The 16,600-nt window shown below is 34.4% G+C and overlaps 2 protein-coding genes across 5 annotated transcripts in view; both read left to right on the plus strand.

The window, feature by feature from the left end:
* LOC132914510 (protein maelstrom) overlaps positions 1 to 16,600 on the plus strand; it is a 348,506-nt gene that overhangs the window by 218,032 nt on the left and 113,874 nt on the right. The window lies entirely within an intron of this gene.
* LOC132914508 (metabotropic glycine receptor-like) overlaps positions 1 to 16,600 on the plus strand; it is a 197,200-nt gene that overhangs the window by 147,513 nt on the left and 33,087 nt on the right. For all 4 annotated transcript variants that reach the window (XM_060973683.1, XM_060973682.1, XM_060973684.1 and 1 more), the window contains one exon: positions 15,027 to 15,095. In XM_060973683.1, coding sequence (XP_060829666.1) covers positions 15,027 to 15,095 — 69 coding nt within the window. The remainder of the gene's footprint in view (positions 1 to 15,026; positions 15,096 to 16,600) is intronic.

Below are 16,600 nucleotides of genomic sequence, written 5' to 3' on the forward strand. Positions count from 1 at the left end.
TCGATAAATGCGAAAAACTAATGGCTGATTAAAATTTTAAAAGTGAGGTAAATTATTTAGAAATTTTTTTAACAAGCTTTCAATGCCAAGTAGCTATACTGGTGGGATACATTGTCAGATACGTGTCTGATTACAGTGTAAAAGTAGTTCTTAATGGCTGACAGTAGTATAGGTCAATGTATTGACAGACACATAACACAAAAACTTGAATATTATTATCAGTATCTTTTATCTCCCCTCCATGTAAATTTTAAGGACTTCTACGCCTAAGAAACATAGAATTAAAATTTGAAAATCGTATTTCACTGCAAATGTTGTAAAACCCAGATGTAATTTGAGAATACAAAAATTTGCTGATGAATACAAATTTCAGAATTTACCTCTCTCTTTATTTTTACAGCAATTATTAGACTGTAAAATCTGTTCACGTTCATAATTAAATTAAAAGCCCAGTAATATCGGCTGGTATACGCATAAACAGATATGTGATCCAAGAAATGATTATCGATAACAGGAAATATAATGGACACACGATAGATGCCTGACAAAAATTAGGTCATGTTCCTAATTAATTCTGAATTAATTCTTGGTCAATGTACATATGAACAGACGGTTCGGTTATTGTCAGTAGTATGGGTCAATAGAATGAGAGACAGGTGGCTGACTAAAACCGCGCAATACTCCTTACTGACGGGCAAGGGTCAAGTCCTGGACAAACTTAAATAAGTTTATATTGTAGCACGATGCTTTTGACTCTATTATTTCTAGTTAAGATTTCCTCCTTTGTAAAAAATTATATTTTGTGAAAGTTTTAGAAATCTAACAAATGGACAACTTTGTAATAGAACATTAAAGTTTCGAAATTTCATATTATTAGAAATACTAGGAAATATGTAAATTGCAGGGTTTCGTTTAAAACTATCTAAGTCGCCGAAGGATAGAAAAGTTTGGAAATTGCATAAAAGTTTCAAGTATCTCCAGTAATAAAAATTCAAATATTTTATTTCATTAAGAACGATCCAGAATTTTTGCTTTATGAAACTTTCCAAAATTATTCCAAAATATACATTGAATTCTGGAAATTCTATTTTACCAAACGTACATATCTCAAAGCATGCAAATAACCCAAGATTAAGAAAAGTTCACGGAGGTGGTGAAAAATTTCCAAGAACTGCACTTTAGGGAACAAGCTTCGTGTCTGGAAAAGTTTTAACCCGAAACCAGTTCATTTTTAATGAATTCGTGGAACATTTTTGCAATATGGCAGCAGCATTAGAGCGCGAAATCGTTAAAAATTAATGCAACTTAATCTACTCTCTTGGATCTACTGGCGGAAAATTAAGAGAAGCGTCCTTTTAACGCAAGTTAGCAACACGGGGCAAGTTAGCAACATTGGCCAAAGACGAGCCCCTTGTCGAGCAGCTCGACTCTGACCCTTCTCCTTCGACTTTTTCGTTCGGGCATCGCCAACAAACCTCTTGTCGCTTCTTCATTTTATAGGGGTTTTGTCAATACCACCTAATGACAAAACTCACAATCACTTAGTTGCCAAACCAATAATACAGGAATTCTGAGATTTTTAATTTTACAATTTAAAAATTTTAAAAATTTTAAAGTTTTAAAATTTGGTGCTTTGCAAATTTGAGGTTCACAAAATCTGTAATCGCTTGAAATCCGAAGGCTTTGGAAATTAGGAAAATTACAAATTTCACGACCTTGAAAATTTAAAGATTCTAATATTATAATTATCAATTCGATGCTTTTCTGCATCGTCAAGTGACAGTTTGAGGTTAGGTTAGACTTGGCAACTAAGGGATTGCGGGTTTTGTCATTAGATGCTAATAATAGAATCCGCAATCACTTAGTTGCCAAGCCAATATTACAATTATCAGTTTGATGCCTTTCTGCCTCGTTAAGTGACAGTTTGAGGTTAGGTGTTAAGCTTGGCAACTAAGTGATCGCGGATTTTGTAAATGCCACCTAATGACAAAATCTGCAATCACTTAGTTGCCAATACTTCTACTTCTTCTTCCACCATTTTTCATTTTCCAGTTTCATTTCGTCTCAACCTTAATACATCCAAACTGCAAATTGTAATAATTACAAAAATAGTAAAATCCTGAGAACAGATGGAGAAGATAGATTTGCTCGGTGGAGAATACTCAGCACATACAAGTATTCGCCTGGTCGTTAGTGGTAGAGAAAAAAGTTGGTGGATCGATAAGAAAAGGGGAAAAGGCGGTGAAATATGCGCGGCCATGTCCATTTGCCTTTCTCTCTTTTTTCGTTTCTTGCGGCCGGCCATAACGAAACAACGTTTTGCTCGACACGGTGAGACCACTAGGGGAAATTAAGAACCGAATGGAAACGAGTTACGCGAACTCGGGACTGGCTAGACAAAAAGGCAGCTGTTTCGTCGAATATATTAGGTTGGTGCAGGTGAAATATCGTTGAATTTCGTCGTTTGCTCATTAAATTTTATTGTATCGTCGGCCACGATATATCAACTTTGCTGACAAAGAAAAATTTGCTTGTAGAAATTTGCTAATAATTTATGAGAAATATTTTTATAACATGTGACATTTATCGACTGTTTCAGAAGAATTTCTTTTATTTATGTGTGTTTCTTTATAATACATTTGTTTGAGTAATGTTTCAGTATTTCATGGAGAAATATTTTCATATTGAATTTCTTTGAGAAATATTTGAACATTTTTGTAGCAACAAATTTCGTTGAGACCAAAGTAGAATAGGTCTGTTACCTTTGTTCGAACGTTCTATAAAATTTCCGTCATCTTGGTGATGGAAAACGACGTTTGTAATATCCGGTTGATGGCTTTCAAATAAAACTTCAATCACGGTTACTCTTTCTTCGAAATATCGTGCGTTTGATTAAAATAATATCCATCTTGTTTTATGCAGTCCTTTAATGCTTTTATGTAATTTCGTTTTAAATTCATAAAGATCGATTTAATAGAATTTTAATTGAAGTCATAAACGATATTGGTTTTCGATTAAGTTTTCAGTGTTTTTCCCATTTATTGGACGGACGAATGGCTTCATAGGAAAAATTTCCTATTCTTTAATAATAGACTTTTCATCGTTTTGCTGCCAGCTATTTTTACTCCTCTTTATTGCCTCAAATTTACAAAAATCTTTCTAGTGAAGTGTTTTTCAATTTTATATAAATTTATCAAACTATTATAAATCATTATTTTCTGACTTATACTGCTACCAATGTTAAAATGTGACACGAAAACTGATAACATCCACTTGTAATCACAGATGATAATAAATCTTGAAAATGGATTTTGTTTGTTCGTTGGAAGCGACAGGAAATCCATTTATCCATTCTTTTTACTTTTCCTATTTGAACGAAACGACCAACAACAGTAGATTGACTTACTTCTGCTCGAAACGCTGTTCCCCCATTGTCGTCAATTATTTGCAGTAATAATTCTTAATTGCGGTAATATATCTCTAAGGTTATCTTCGATGGCACTTCTGCCCTTTCTCCCGCTTCTTTCTCTAAATTCAAATTAATCTGTCCGTTTCAATGTTAACATAAGTTTCTTCTTAAATCATGAATTCGTATATATAATATCTTTTTTACTATATTCAAGTCTAAGCTCATGAATATTCTGATTTTTCGAACCAGTCTCAACTTTCATGAACCGGTTTCAACTTTCACGAACCGGTTTCAACTTTCACGAACCGTTCTCAACTTTCACAAACGGGTTTCAACTTTCACGAACCGGTTTCCACTTTCACGAACCGGTTTCCACTTTCACGAACCGTTATCAACTTTCACGAACCGGTTTCAACTTTCACGAACCGGTCTCAAATTTCAGGAACCGGTTTCAACTTTCACGAACCGGTTTCAACTTTCACGATCCGGTTTGAACCTTCACGATCCGGTTTGAACCTTCACGATCCGGTTTGAACCTTTACGATCCGATGTGAACCTTTACGATCCGGTTTGAACCTTTACGATCCGGTTTGAACCTTTACGATCCGGTTTGAACCTTTACGATCCGGTTTGAACCTTTACGATCCGGTTTGAACCTTTACGATCCGGTTTGAACCTTTACGATCCGGTTTGAACCTTTACGATCCGGTTTGAACCTTTACGATCCGGTTTGAACCTTTACGATCCGGTTTGAACCTTTACGATCCGGTTTGAACCTTTACGATCCGGTTTGAACCTTTACGATCCGGTTTGAACCTTTACGATCCGGTTTGAACCTTTACGATCCGGTTTGAACCTTCCCGAACCGGCTTGAACCGGTTTCACGAACCTGTTTGAACCTTTACGATCCGGTTTGAACCTTTACGATCCGGTTTGAACCTTCCCGAACCGGCTTGAACCGGTTTCACGAACCTGTTTGAACTTTCCCGATCCGGTTTGAACTTTCACGAACCGATTTCACGAACCGGTTTCAACTTTCACGAATTGATCTCAAATTTCACGAAACGATTTTAAATTCTACCAATTAATTCATCCGTGTAAACATTAACAAAACTTCCTTTACAAATAATGGCTTCATGCATTGATTGTTTTTTACAACACTTATCTTCAAGATTACACAGATTTTATAATTCATCGAACTTTTTGTAGCTTGTTTTTTCTTTATCGTTTTTGCTTCTCGAAAAATTCCTTCATATTACGTTCGAATTCCGCCGTTCGTGCCGCTTATCCGATTTCATAATTTCGGCGAATTATTTCAATTTCCCGACAAATTTCTCAAATATTATTTTCGAATTCCAACGTTCGTTCCTGTTTCCGAATTTTTGGAATTTTCTCCGACTATATTAATTCTCAGATTATTTTCAAATTCTGATCGTAGTGCTAATGAAATTTCGTATCTATCGTAAGTAGACAGTTTCCATTTTTATGGAAATTTATATTTTTGAAAATATCATTAGAAAAGTAGAATCTCGGTAAAAAAAAATTTTTTTTGCATAACACAATTTTAATTTACGTAAACATTGATGTAATGAAAATAAAGGAAGTATAAAAATTACCAAAATGTCTAAAATTTAAAATAATTCAGAAATTTGCTGCAAGTGCTGGTGCATTGGATAAAATGTCAATTCTATGAAAACTACGTTTCCTTTGAATCTTTCTCCGACTTCGCCACGAATTTTACAAATAACCCAATAACATAATCTCACGTGGTCTTTCTTCGTACAAAGAACAGCATTGAAAAGTGGCAAAGGAGGAAGACCTTGACCCTAAAGGGTATTTCGTTCTCGCCTAACAGTTTGATCTACGATGCATCGTTTACGATATAGCAACTAAATCGAAGAAATTGAATTCAACCATGAATCATCGTGAAACTATAAATCTTTCATGAAATCGAATCGTGTTCCTTCGTTCGAATCAATTAAAAGAAGCACACGAGCTTGGAGCAAGTAGCAATTTAACTGATATCGATCTCATCCTCGAAATAATTAAAAAGAAGTATACAGGTGTGCCAGATACATCCATCTATCTGAAACCGAATTGATTCTTTGTTACATTGCGGCAGTAATGGAATTTTGTTGACAGAATGAAGAATGCTTGGGAACAATAGAGCAGCAACTCGATCTCAATTATAAGCGAATTTTTTAAATTCACTTTGTATTATAAACGTATAATGGTTCGCGTGTAACGATTTTCTCACAAAACACTTGTTGTTACGAACGAAGTTTTGTTTTAACAGCTTTGTGAATTTCATAAATTTCGTGAATTCTTTTCTAAATGTTTGTTTCATTTTATTGGTTTTACGAACCTTGTAAACTCGATGAATTTTCCACCTATGAAAATATTTCATAAATTGAAATTTGGAAAGAATGGAATGGAAGTATAAATTTAGTATTTAGGAAATATTTCAAGACATTGTCTCTTCTATTTAAACAATTTTTCGATACATTAAATCATTTGAAGAAAGTAGCAATCAAATCTCAACAATTTTCGTATCTCGAAGTTGACAATTTCTAGAAATCGAGCAGCGTAAATTCGCATTTTCCGAAATTCATGGACCATTAGGAAATGAAGCAAAAGGAAAGATCAAGAAATGCTGTCGACAATGATATTTTCAGAGATATCACTGGAAACAATCCATGGCAAATAGCAGGAGAAATAACATCTCGAATGGAAGTAAGCCATTCCATAGTTGTTCTTCTTGGCTCGTACAGGAGAGGTAAAGAGAATGAACTAATATCATGCCATTTATTATTGCCATTTCATTACGTTGTACAAATAAATAGAACCCTGGATAACTATCGCATTATGGAACAGGCTGTTCTTCAGCTGAATTATATTTGTACCCGCATACGATGAAAAGATATTCCTTTTTGAAAAGTGAAAAAGTTAATAAATTTGAAAATATCAATGACACTGTTCTTTCGATGTAGATAATCAACCTACGCTTTGTTCTTTATTAATAATATCAATAATATTAAAAATAGTATAGTATCAATTGTATGGTAGAGTATTGTTATCACAATATTTTAGGTTGCAGAAAAACATCAAACTGATAATTGTAATATTGGGTTGGCAACTAAATGATCGCGGGTTTTGTCATTAGGTTGTAATAAAAATACAGAATAAAAGTACTAATATTATTATTATTAAAAGCACTAATGTTATTATGCTTAGTTTTGTAAAATTGTAATGACGTACTTTTTTAAAATCTGCCAATTTCCCTCATAATTATTGGATTGGCAACTAATCCGCATCGTCAAGTGACAGTTTGAGGTTAGGTTCGGCTTAGCAACTAAGTGATTGCGGATTTTGTCATTACCATCTGATGGCAAAACCCGCAATCACTTAGTTGCCAACCCAATATTATAATTACCAGTTTGATGCCTTTGTGCCTCGTCAAGTGAGAGTTTGAGGTTAGGTTAGGCTTGGCAATTAAGTGATTAAGGATTATGTCATTAACATCTGATGACAAAACCCGCAATCACTTAGTTGCCAACCCAATATTACAATTATCAATTTGATGCCTTTCTGTCTCGTCAATTGACAGTTTCAAACTATTTTCCCTATATTTTGCGGAATCAAAGTTGTCGTCTACAGTTACGAAAAAATTTCTAGATCTGAAATTTTGTTATTGGTGGAAACGCGTTCTCCTGCCTCGATACGTAAGTCTCTACCTCGCTAACATCAAGTCTTCGTCGCCACGTCACACATTTCGCCAATAATTTTCAATATGAAGAAATATTAATAAATTGAAATTTAATATGAAGAAATAAAATGGAATGATTTTATAGATCGCGAATATCGCTCGTTTATTTCGAAAATATTCTTCGAACAGCTCGATCAACTTATCGATAAACGTTGGATGTCTCTCATTGACGACGAGGTAAAAAAGGAAAAGGAATCTCGTTCGCTAAGGAGCATGGAGTAGCTGCGTTTATTGGAAGGATATAGCAGCATCGTGGAGGTTCTCCTTTGTAACGAACCTCCGGGGAAATAAGAGCGGAGGGCTGTTAATACAGACTGAACTGCGCTGCTTGCTTTCTGAGAGCTGGATCTTCTATTTCATTAGCGATAACGCGTATCGTTTCCGTCGTACAGCCATTTTAATTTTTATCCTCGCTGTTTACTGTCCTGTGGTGCACGAGGTGTTGCTGCAATCAACTTCGCTTCGTCGTTTTCCAATTTTTCTTCTCGTCCGTCTGTTCCATCAATTCGTAGCTCAGGCAGATTTAATACGCGAAATGTCAGAGAAAAATATTTATAATGTGCAATTCTAGACGCGAAAAGAGAAGAATGTTCTGGTACATACAAATTTATCGTTCGATTTTATTAAAAAATTTTATTAAAAGATTTTATAAATGTGTGGAATGTTATAAATATGATAACGCGTAAACGAAACGTGATAATAATTCTGTGATATATAACAATAATGTGTAATGATATACGAATATATTTCTTGTATTATAAATATAATTTGCAATCATTACATCATCCTAGAAGTTAATTTTTTATTGTGCTATATACAGCAAAATTGGAAAAATACTGTGCAAATGCTGTGGAAATACATTTTAATTTAATGAAATTTCATTCTACAATTTCCACCTTTTTTCTATATATAAAGAAATAGAACGTGCAAGAAACACTATGTAAATATTTGCTTGGGAAATTTTATTGACACCCTGTATATTCTCCAGATATTGAGCCCTCAAGTTAATACTTGTTTCATTCGTTGTAAAACATATCTTTAACTGGCGAAAGATTCGACAATATTGGTGTAAATAATTTCACTGAAACATATTTTTGAAAAAGCACAAAAGCTTCACATTGACGACACGATGTCTTTTCCAGAAATTTGCAAAGAAATTGTAGAACGATTGTAGTCCTTAAATATTTTTATAGTAGTTACAGGTACGTTTTAAATTTTCTTCTAAATACCACAGTAGAAAGACAAAATTAACTTATGACTTTATTTAATATAATATATCACAAATATACAGGATATATGATATTTATAAATTACTTTAGAAATATAAAGTAAATATCAGTGCTTTAATCAAATTGCACAAGGTGTCCAAACGTTCGGATAAAATAAAAAAGGAGAAATAAATAAATAAACGCTGAAAGGCTAGGAATAAAATATTCAATAAAAATAATCGCGATCAGAAATATCCAGGACGACCCTTTCAAGGATGGTGACCCTTTCCAGCCAACTTTCTTCCAGCTTCGACGAACGAAGGTTTCTGTCATCGTTCCAGGGATCAGTAAAAGCCTTTCCATCGCGTGTATCATCTCCTAAGGGACCTCTACTCAGATTACAATCATGATTCTTCGAAATAAAACCCAAAGAAACTTGCACGAATGTACTTTCATTACTTCTGCCAATGGACCACGTACACGCTTTCTTCGAATGACAAATTTTCTATAAAAATGAAAAATTGCGGTGCGTGTTTCTTAGCGAGCGTGTTTTTACGATAAAACGAACATTGACGAGCTACTGTACGCGTGAAATAAAAATAACTCGGCAAAACGTCGGAACATAAAACGCGTAAAAGCTGCGATCATCTTCCATTTGCCAATATTCGATTTCTGCGCCTCTATAGTAGTCAGCAATCTTCAATCGTAGCGTTTTTATAGTCAGCAATGTTCTACTTCTATTGCTTTGTAATCGCCAGATCTTTGCTGCGACTTTCTAGTTAGAAAATCGATTTCCAATTGTCACAGCTTCGTAGTCACCAATTTTCAATTTTCGCACACCTACAGTCAGCAATTCTCAATTGCTGCATCTTTATAGTTATTAATCCTGCATCTCTGTAGCTTTGTAGTCGCCAGTTTTTAATTGAAGGGATTTCACAGTTATAGTTACATAGTTATATAGATCATATAGTTAATTTCAAATTGCTACAGCTTTACAGCTTCCATTTTTCAATTTCCACGTTTCTTATAGTCGCTGGCTATTAATTGCTGCAGGTTCACAATCACCAATTTGTCACCACGATAGCTTTAGGATCATCAATATCCGCGCGTCTATAGTCGCTAATCCTTACCTACTACAATCTTATAGTCTCCAATATTCAACTTCTGTAACTTTGTAGTTGTCAGCGTTTCATTACTGCAACTTTATAGTCATCAATTTTCGATCGTCACGGCCTCGTAATCATCGATGTTGGATTGGCGAACAAAATTTCGAATCCAGTAATGAAATTCTAATAACGAAGTCATCATAAACATCTAATATCGTCGATCTGAACGTATCAGTCGCAAAATTTCGACCGTTGAGCCTTTATAGTCACCATCTGCTGTCGAAGAACATGTTCGCCATTCGTCTGCAAACAGTCTGTCTCGCAGCCATAATCATAAACCTGGGAGATTCGAGTGAACATTGTCGCGATATTTTTCCATTTTAAGCACGAACAGCGTGTTCAACGCTGGATTAAATTACATTTTTTATGTGGACTCCCGCGGGACGATTCTGCACTGATTGTAAAAGCGTCCCAATGGTTTATACTTTTCTCTGTTTTTACCGCAGTCATCAGCGCATTACTGCAGAACTAACGTTGCATTTCTCAAGTTATAAATTTACATAAACAAATTTTTTTTAAAATCACGAATAAAACAATACTAGTCACTTTCACGATTCTCGACGAACAATCGTTTCTAAAAGACTTTACATACAATATAGAAATGTTCATAGAAAATTGTATGAACTCTACCTGTATAGAATTTAGAATATTCATACATATATGTCGGAGATGAAAGGACATCGGGGCCCTTCTTTTGGAATTCTTTAGTTCAGACTTTTTATTATAGCCGTACTTAAATAATAAAGCTGAGAAATAGCTGTTTATGAATTAATCCAATTATGTTTGCCCGAGATTTATGACAGTGGGCTTGGGCTCGAAGTAACATAACGGGTCGCTGAACGTAGCCACGGTCACGGCAGGCACGTGGACCTAACAAAGGTATGGAATAATTAAATAGCTCTCCTTAAGAACAAAGATTGACCCGAGGGATACAGAGAGCTCCCAAGTCTTAACGATAACCCGACATATATATATATATATATATATATATATATATATATATATATATACACTCATATATTTGTAATATGTAAAATACATGATGTCTACATAATATTTACAATGGATAAACACATAATACAAATTATACGTAAAATACAAGATATGTATGTTTATATTATGTTTATAAATGTGTCGTGTTGGATACTGGCGTGGAGGCAAAAGGGGTGCTGCTGCCCCATAAAATTCAATCGTTAGGGGAAATAGGTTAAATAAAGAGTGGAAACGGCAGAAGCGCATTTAAACGACATATAATGAGAAAATGGGTTTCGAGTGGGACGCGAACGGGGCGGAAACGCATTTAATCAGCGAGATAGTGGCAACGTAGAGGGTAAAAGGAGTTACTTTAATGAAATTTAAGATCGCAAGACGTAGCGAAATATTTTTGTGAAAAGTCACCGAGGATGGTGAAATGAGAAAAAGGAGCCGTCGAAAAAGCCACTCGAAGGAAATGTTCAAAGGGAAAGAAAGTGCTTGCCCCGGGAGAAAGAAGGGGGAGAAAGCATCGTGCAACGTGTCAAGAGAAGAATACCATAAAAGACGCCACACTAAAGGGAAACTAATGCATTTAAACGAGACATTTGTGGATAAGATGCTTCCAAGGAATTATTTAACCCAGTATTATTCTCTACCATTCGTCGACTACAGGAATTTATTGGTGTATCTTTGCGTTTATCTTGTGTAAAATAATTGAAATAATTATCACATTTAATCAGATATATCAGAAAGAAGAAAAAACAAAGAGAGAATCCTCTACGTTCAGAATTAAACATCAAGAGAATTCATATACACCCACATTTTTCAATTCACCGTTTTAATGAACAATTATCCTGTCGTTTATAATTTTCATATTTATCAATTCACATTTCTTAATAACACACGCACACCATTGAAGCAAAATCATTTGGCAAAAATCAGAAGAAATTTTCTAAGTGAGCATTTAACTTCATTCTGTTATATAAGTAATTTTTAATATTGTACAAAGCGTTTGTGATATTGTGCAAATAAAGAAGGGAAAGCAATGGCTTACGAGTTGAGCTTCACGGTAATTGTTTGAACTATATTTGTAAGGGAAATATTTGACAAGTGACTGATACGCCTGGGATATTTCACGCCTGCTCTACTCGCAACGTCTGGCTACTGACAGACCTATGCTACTGAAACCGACCGGACCTCACACGTCGACGCGAAGGCGCAACTAATTTTTTCCCTTGTCTCTGTCAGTTGATTTCATCTGTTATCAAGGTTATCGAACAAGGTATGATATTTCGAAACCTGGAGGCTATTTTCATAGTTTCTTAAATAGAAACTGTTGGGTTGGCGATTAAGTGATTGCGGGTTTTGTCAATACCACCTAATGACAATAGATGACAATGACAATAGAAACGAAGGAAGAAATCTGACTCGATGGAGGCTGATGGGTAACCAGACTGGCCAATATTATTCCGTGCGAATTCCAAACGAAACGTTGCAGAGATGCTGTTCAAACGAATGCACGGCGAGCTGCAAATATTTTGCTCGATGGCAAATATTTAAACGCGACTGTACATATTGTACATGTTCCTGCAATCGACGCGAATTATGGGACCACTCGTCAAGTTTCTCGTAACCATAACCAGATATAGCAGTTATCGTCGATCGATCTACAAACATTCTTATAATATTCCAGTGGATTGTTAAGAAAATTTGTTATAAATTATTTCCATAATTTGTACAATTTACTTTTATAATTTAGCAATTAGTATCTCTATATTATTAATTTTTATTTCTATATTATTAATTAAAAACGTGCTAAGTCTTTCTTCTTTTATTTAATTTCAATTATTTTCGTCGATTCTTCGATTTCTGTGTCACTTGAGCAGAGATTGTGAAAATCGAAAGTGACAAATATTCTGCTGAATCTGCTTGTTGATTTCTTGATTTCAAAATTACATGATCATTAAGAGGCAGTGTGATAGTATTGCTACTGTAATAAAATTTATGCGCATTGGAAACGAACAATATTTTCGCAAGTACTAATTTTAATTAATTTATATTAATTTCTAATTAATAGAACGAATGAACAGTCTCCGAGTAAAATCTCAATAATCGCATCCACAATAAAATGAATTTGCTATTTAAATATAAATTTAACATTTATAATTTTCGATATTCTACAATTATTCTATTACCATTAAATATTTATAACGTTCAATATATATTATTAGAAGTTACAATATTTAATATTATTAACAGAAATTACATTATTTAACAGGTGAAATAAATATCTGTTTATTTGTTTCCATTTCTATTGCAACTAAGTATTTTATCGATACCACCTAATGACAAAACCCGCAATCACTTAGTCGCCAACCATATAATAGTCAACAAAGATACAAATCTACGTAAAAATACACAATGTACACGTAAACATTTTCCACAGAAACCACCCCAATATTTGCATAATTTGCTGTACCTGAAGATATCTTACAGCGCTTCTTCCCCCCCCCCCCCCCCACCACGTTTGACTTGAGCAAAACTCATCGAGTGGGAAAATCGAGAAAAGGATAAAATAGGAGAAGGAATAAAAAAAAACTGTTGGACAGAGTTAAAGTAAATGGGACGATATTAAGCTGAAAAGGAAGAGTCGCTTATCGACGCAACTCGAAAAGGTAAAGGGGTTGGAGCCACGAAATCTTGTCGGATTAAGAAACTGAAAGCATTCTGTGAAAGGCACTGGTTCCCATTGTGTCTGGCAAGTTCAGCACTGACTGCAGTTATTTCTCATCCAATGCAATTCGCCAACTTCCGATTTCCTATTTTAACGGACTCAACCCCCGCAGTTCCGATAATGTGTCTGTTTCTTGCGTAAACTGTGTCACGGACGAAAGGGGTGTAAGGGGGTGGAAGGCAGCGAGTAGTTGATAGAAACTCTTGGACAATTAAAAATCCGTCGGCCCACCCCTTCTTCATCGAGCTTTGTCTCTAGTTGCCAGAGTAAATCGTTTCTTCGTCAGTGGTTCTCAAGTGGCTGTCGTCCATTCGTTGAGTAATTTGTTCAGATTGTTGAAATATTTTTTCTGCGCCATCTGTTGAACATTGACAGACATTTTCTACTCGTATGTTCTAGTGGGTGGGTTTGCATGGAATTATTTTAATTCCTATGTTATGTATCATCGTGTGAATTGTATTTTTTCGTTTAAATAATTTTATTATTTAAACTAAGTGATTATGGATTCTATTATTACCATCTAATGACAAAATCCGCAATCATTGAATAATAATAGAATCCACAATCACTTAGTTACCAACCCAATATTATAATTATCAGTTGCCTTTCTGCCTCGTCAAGTGACAATTTGAGGTTAGGTTGGACTTGGCAACTAAGTGATTGCGGATATTGTCATTAGATGGTAATAATAAAATCCGCAATCACTTACTTGCCAACCCAATATTATAATTATCAGTTTGATGCCTTTCTGCCTCGTCAAGAGACAGTTTGAGGTTAGGTTGGGCTTGGCAACTAAGCGATTGCGGATTTTGTCATTACCACCTAATGACAAGGACCGCAATCACTTAGTTTCCAACCCAATAGATGCTGGATTTATGTCGTTAATGATGAACGTTCGAAGTTTAGGCGAACGAATCGCATTGAATTAATTCTACCGTAGCTTGATTCGTATTTTCCTTTGTAAATTATTATTAATTATGCTTTGATTTTCATGTCAGATATTTTCTGCCTTGGGATAAGTTCAGTTTGTCTGGGACCGGTATAGTGGAATTTCATGTGAACGAATTTTATAAATTAGTTTTAATATAATTTTTCCCTAAAATTTTAAGATGACAATTTTATCTTCTGAAATAATTTTACGTTTTTTAATACAAAATATAACCTGAATTATTGTACTGACCTATAACCTATGATGTGGGTATTGAAAGTTAAAACCGTGCACAGCAACGCGAAACGGAAAATCTTCCAATTTCCGATAATGTTCAATAGTCTGCAATCAATGGAAAAAAGCGATATCATTGGAATTTTTACTGTTACCAATATTCTATTCTTCATTCGGAATTCCTTGTTTGTTTTTTAATTGGCTGTGTATTTGACAAACGAATTCATTAACGATATGAAAACGGCCAGTTTTCAGTAGATTAACATTCTCGAAGCAGTAACAAAACAATGTTTTTACTGTCGATAATTATCGATGATGCAAATTATTTACAAATAATTATAAATCAACAAAGGTCAGCTTTTATATCGTTGAATATTCCCTATAGATACAATTAATTAAGTAATTAATAAAATATATCGCTTATTTCATGCATTTTATATATTGCTACGCTCTTATTCTAAAGAAAATCAACAGTTTTAATGATGGACAATAAAACAGACAATTATAACGAATATAAAAAATATAATAAATTATTATTTTAATGATATAGTCGTAAAAATGCTTGGAGCTGGTATTTTATTTTCTGGTGATTTTTTCTTGTTACAGGTGGTAAGAGCTGCGAGCCCTGTTCTTCTACGCGTTATTGTACTAGGTGCATTTTTCATATACTGCACGGTAAGTAGCATACTTTACCGACATTTGCACGAAATTTTATTTTAAACGTGGGTTATAAAAATAATAGTTCTATTTCTTCTTCTTAAAAAAATACAGAAAAATTAATGTAAACACTTTATGTGTGCTACATACTGAAACAAAAAGGAACTATATAAGACACGTATGAAAATATTCTCATGTAACATACAGTTTTCAATATAAAATAAGAAAGAAAACCGGTATGATGATAAAAAATGATCAGGGAAAAACCACGATAATGTCACTTTGACCTAAAATATTATCCAGAAGAAAAGAGCTATAGCGCCATTCTCCCCTAAAAGCATATTCAGTATAACCAAAGAAACCTTCAATTAAAACATTTATCTAATCTAATTTAAACTTAATTTACAAATCAAAATTTAATCTGAATCGAATTTTATTCAAATATTACATAGATTCGACTAAAATCTATCTCAAAACAGATCTGAAGCGAACCTAAACTACATCTAACCAAAATCAGTGAGTCGAATCAAATTAACCTCTATCCTGAAGCAAATTGAAATCTAACCTCAAAATAGGAAATGGACCTAACCTAAAATTAAGATGAACCTAATCAAGATAGGAAATGAACCTAACATAAACCCTTCACAAAGTCAATAAATCAAACTAAATTAAGCTCTATCTCAATACAGACCTAAGCGAACCTAACCTAAACCTAGTCAAAATCAGTGAATCAGAACAAATTAAGTTCTATCCCGAAGCAAATTGAAACCTAACCTCAAAATAGAAGATGAAGAGCTAAAATACGCGACAAACACTAAAGCGCACGGAGGTTATAAAGAATAATAACAAAGTCAATTGATGCCTTTAATGCGAATAAATCGCTAGTAGTGGACCGTATAATTTGAGAGCCGCTTAAACAGCCATTCAGAGTGTGCTGTTCTTGTAAAAAATGCAATTGATAAGTTCGTTCGGAAGTCTTTATCCGGCAATCGAGCACACTTGCCTCTTGTTTGACCGTGAAACCGACGATCTGTCGACACGAAAATGGTGGGGCAAGGGCGATACTAGCGCCGCTTAAACGAAAATTAACCTAACCGTAGCGTGACGCGGCACGCGAGTTCGCGTTCTTCCATGAAAAGCATTCTTTCGATATCAGCAATTATCCTCATGCGATGTACCCGTAGAACAAGAAAGAAATTTTCCTGTCGAGAGGAAAGAATGTGAAGAATTGAGAGAACTTCTCGTTCGTTTAATTTCTCGAAACATTAGATTATAAGAATGCAGAATAAGATTGCATTGTAGGGATTTTATATCTTCTGTTTAACGGTGCTGGTGTCATAGGAATTTTCTTTTTCCGCGTTTAGTAAATGTGGATTTTTCGTATAAATTATTGTAATTTTAACTATCGTTACATCCAAACTATTTTCAATTTTTGCCATTTTTATTCTTTTTACGGTCACTTTTATATTTGTCGTGATAAATATTGTGAAGTCATAATGGCGCGCTGTAAAGGAAAAATCTAA

This window comes from Bombus pascuorum, chromosome 15 (genome assembly GCF_905332965.1).
Source record: "Bombus pascuorum chromosome 15, iyBomPasc1.1, whole genome shotgun sequence".
Taxonomy (NCBI): domain Eukaryota; kingdom Metazoa; phylum Arthropoda; class Insecta; order Hymenoptera; family Apidae; genus Bombus; species Bombus pascuorum.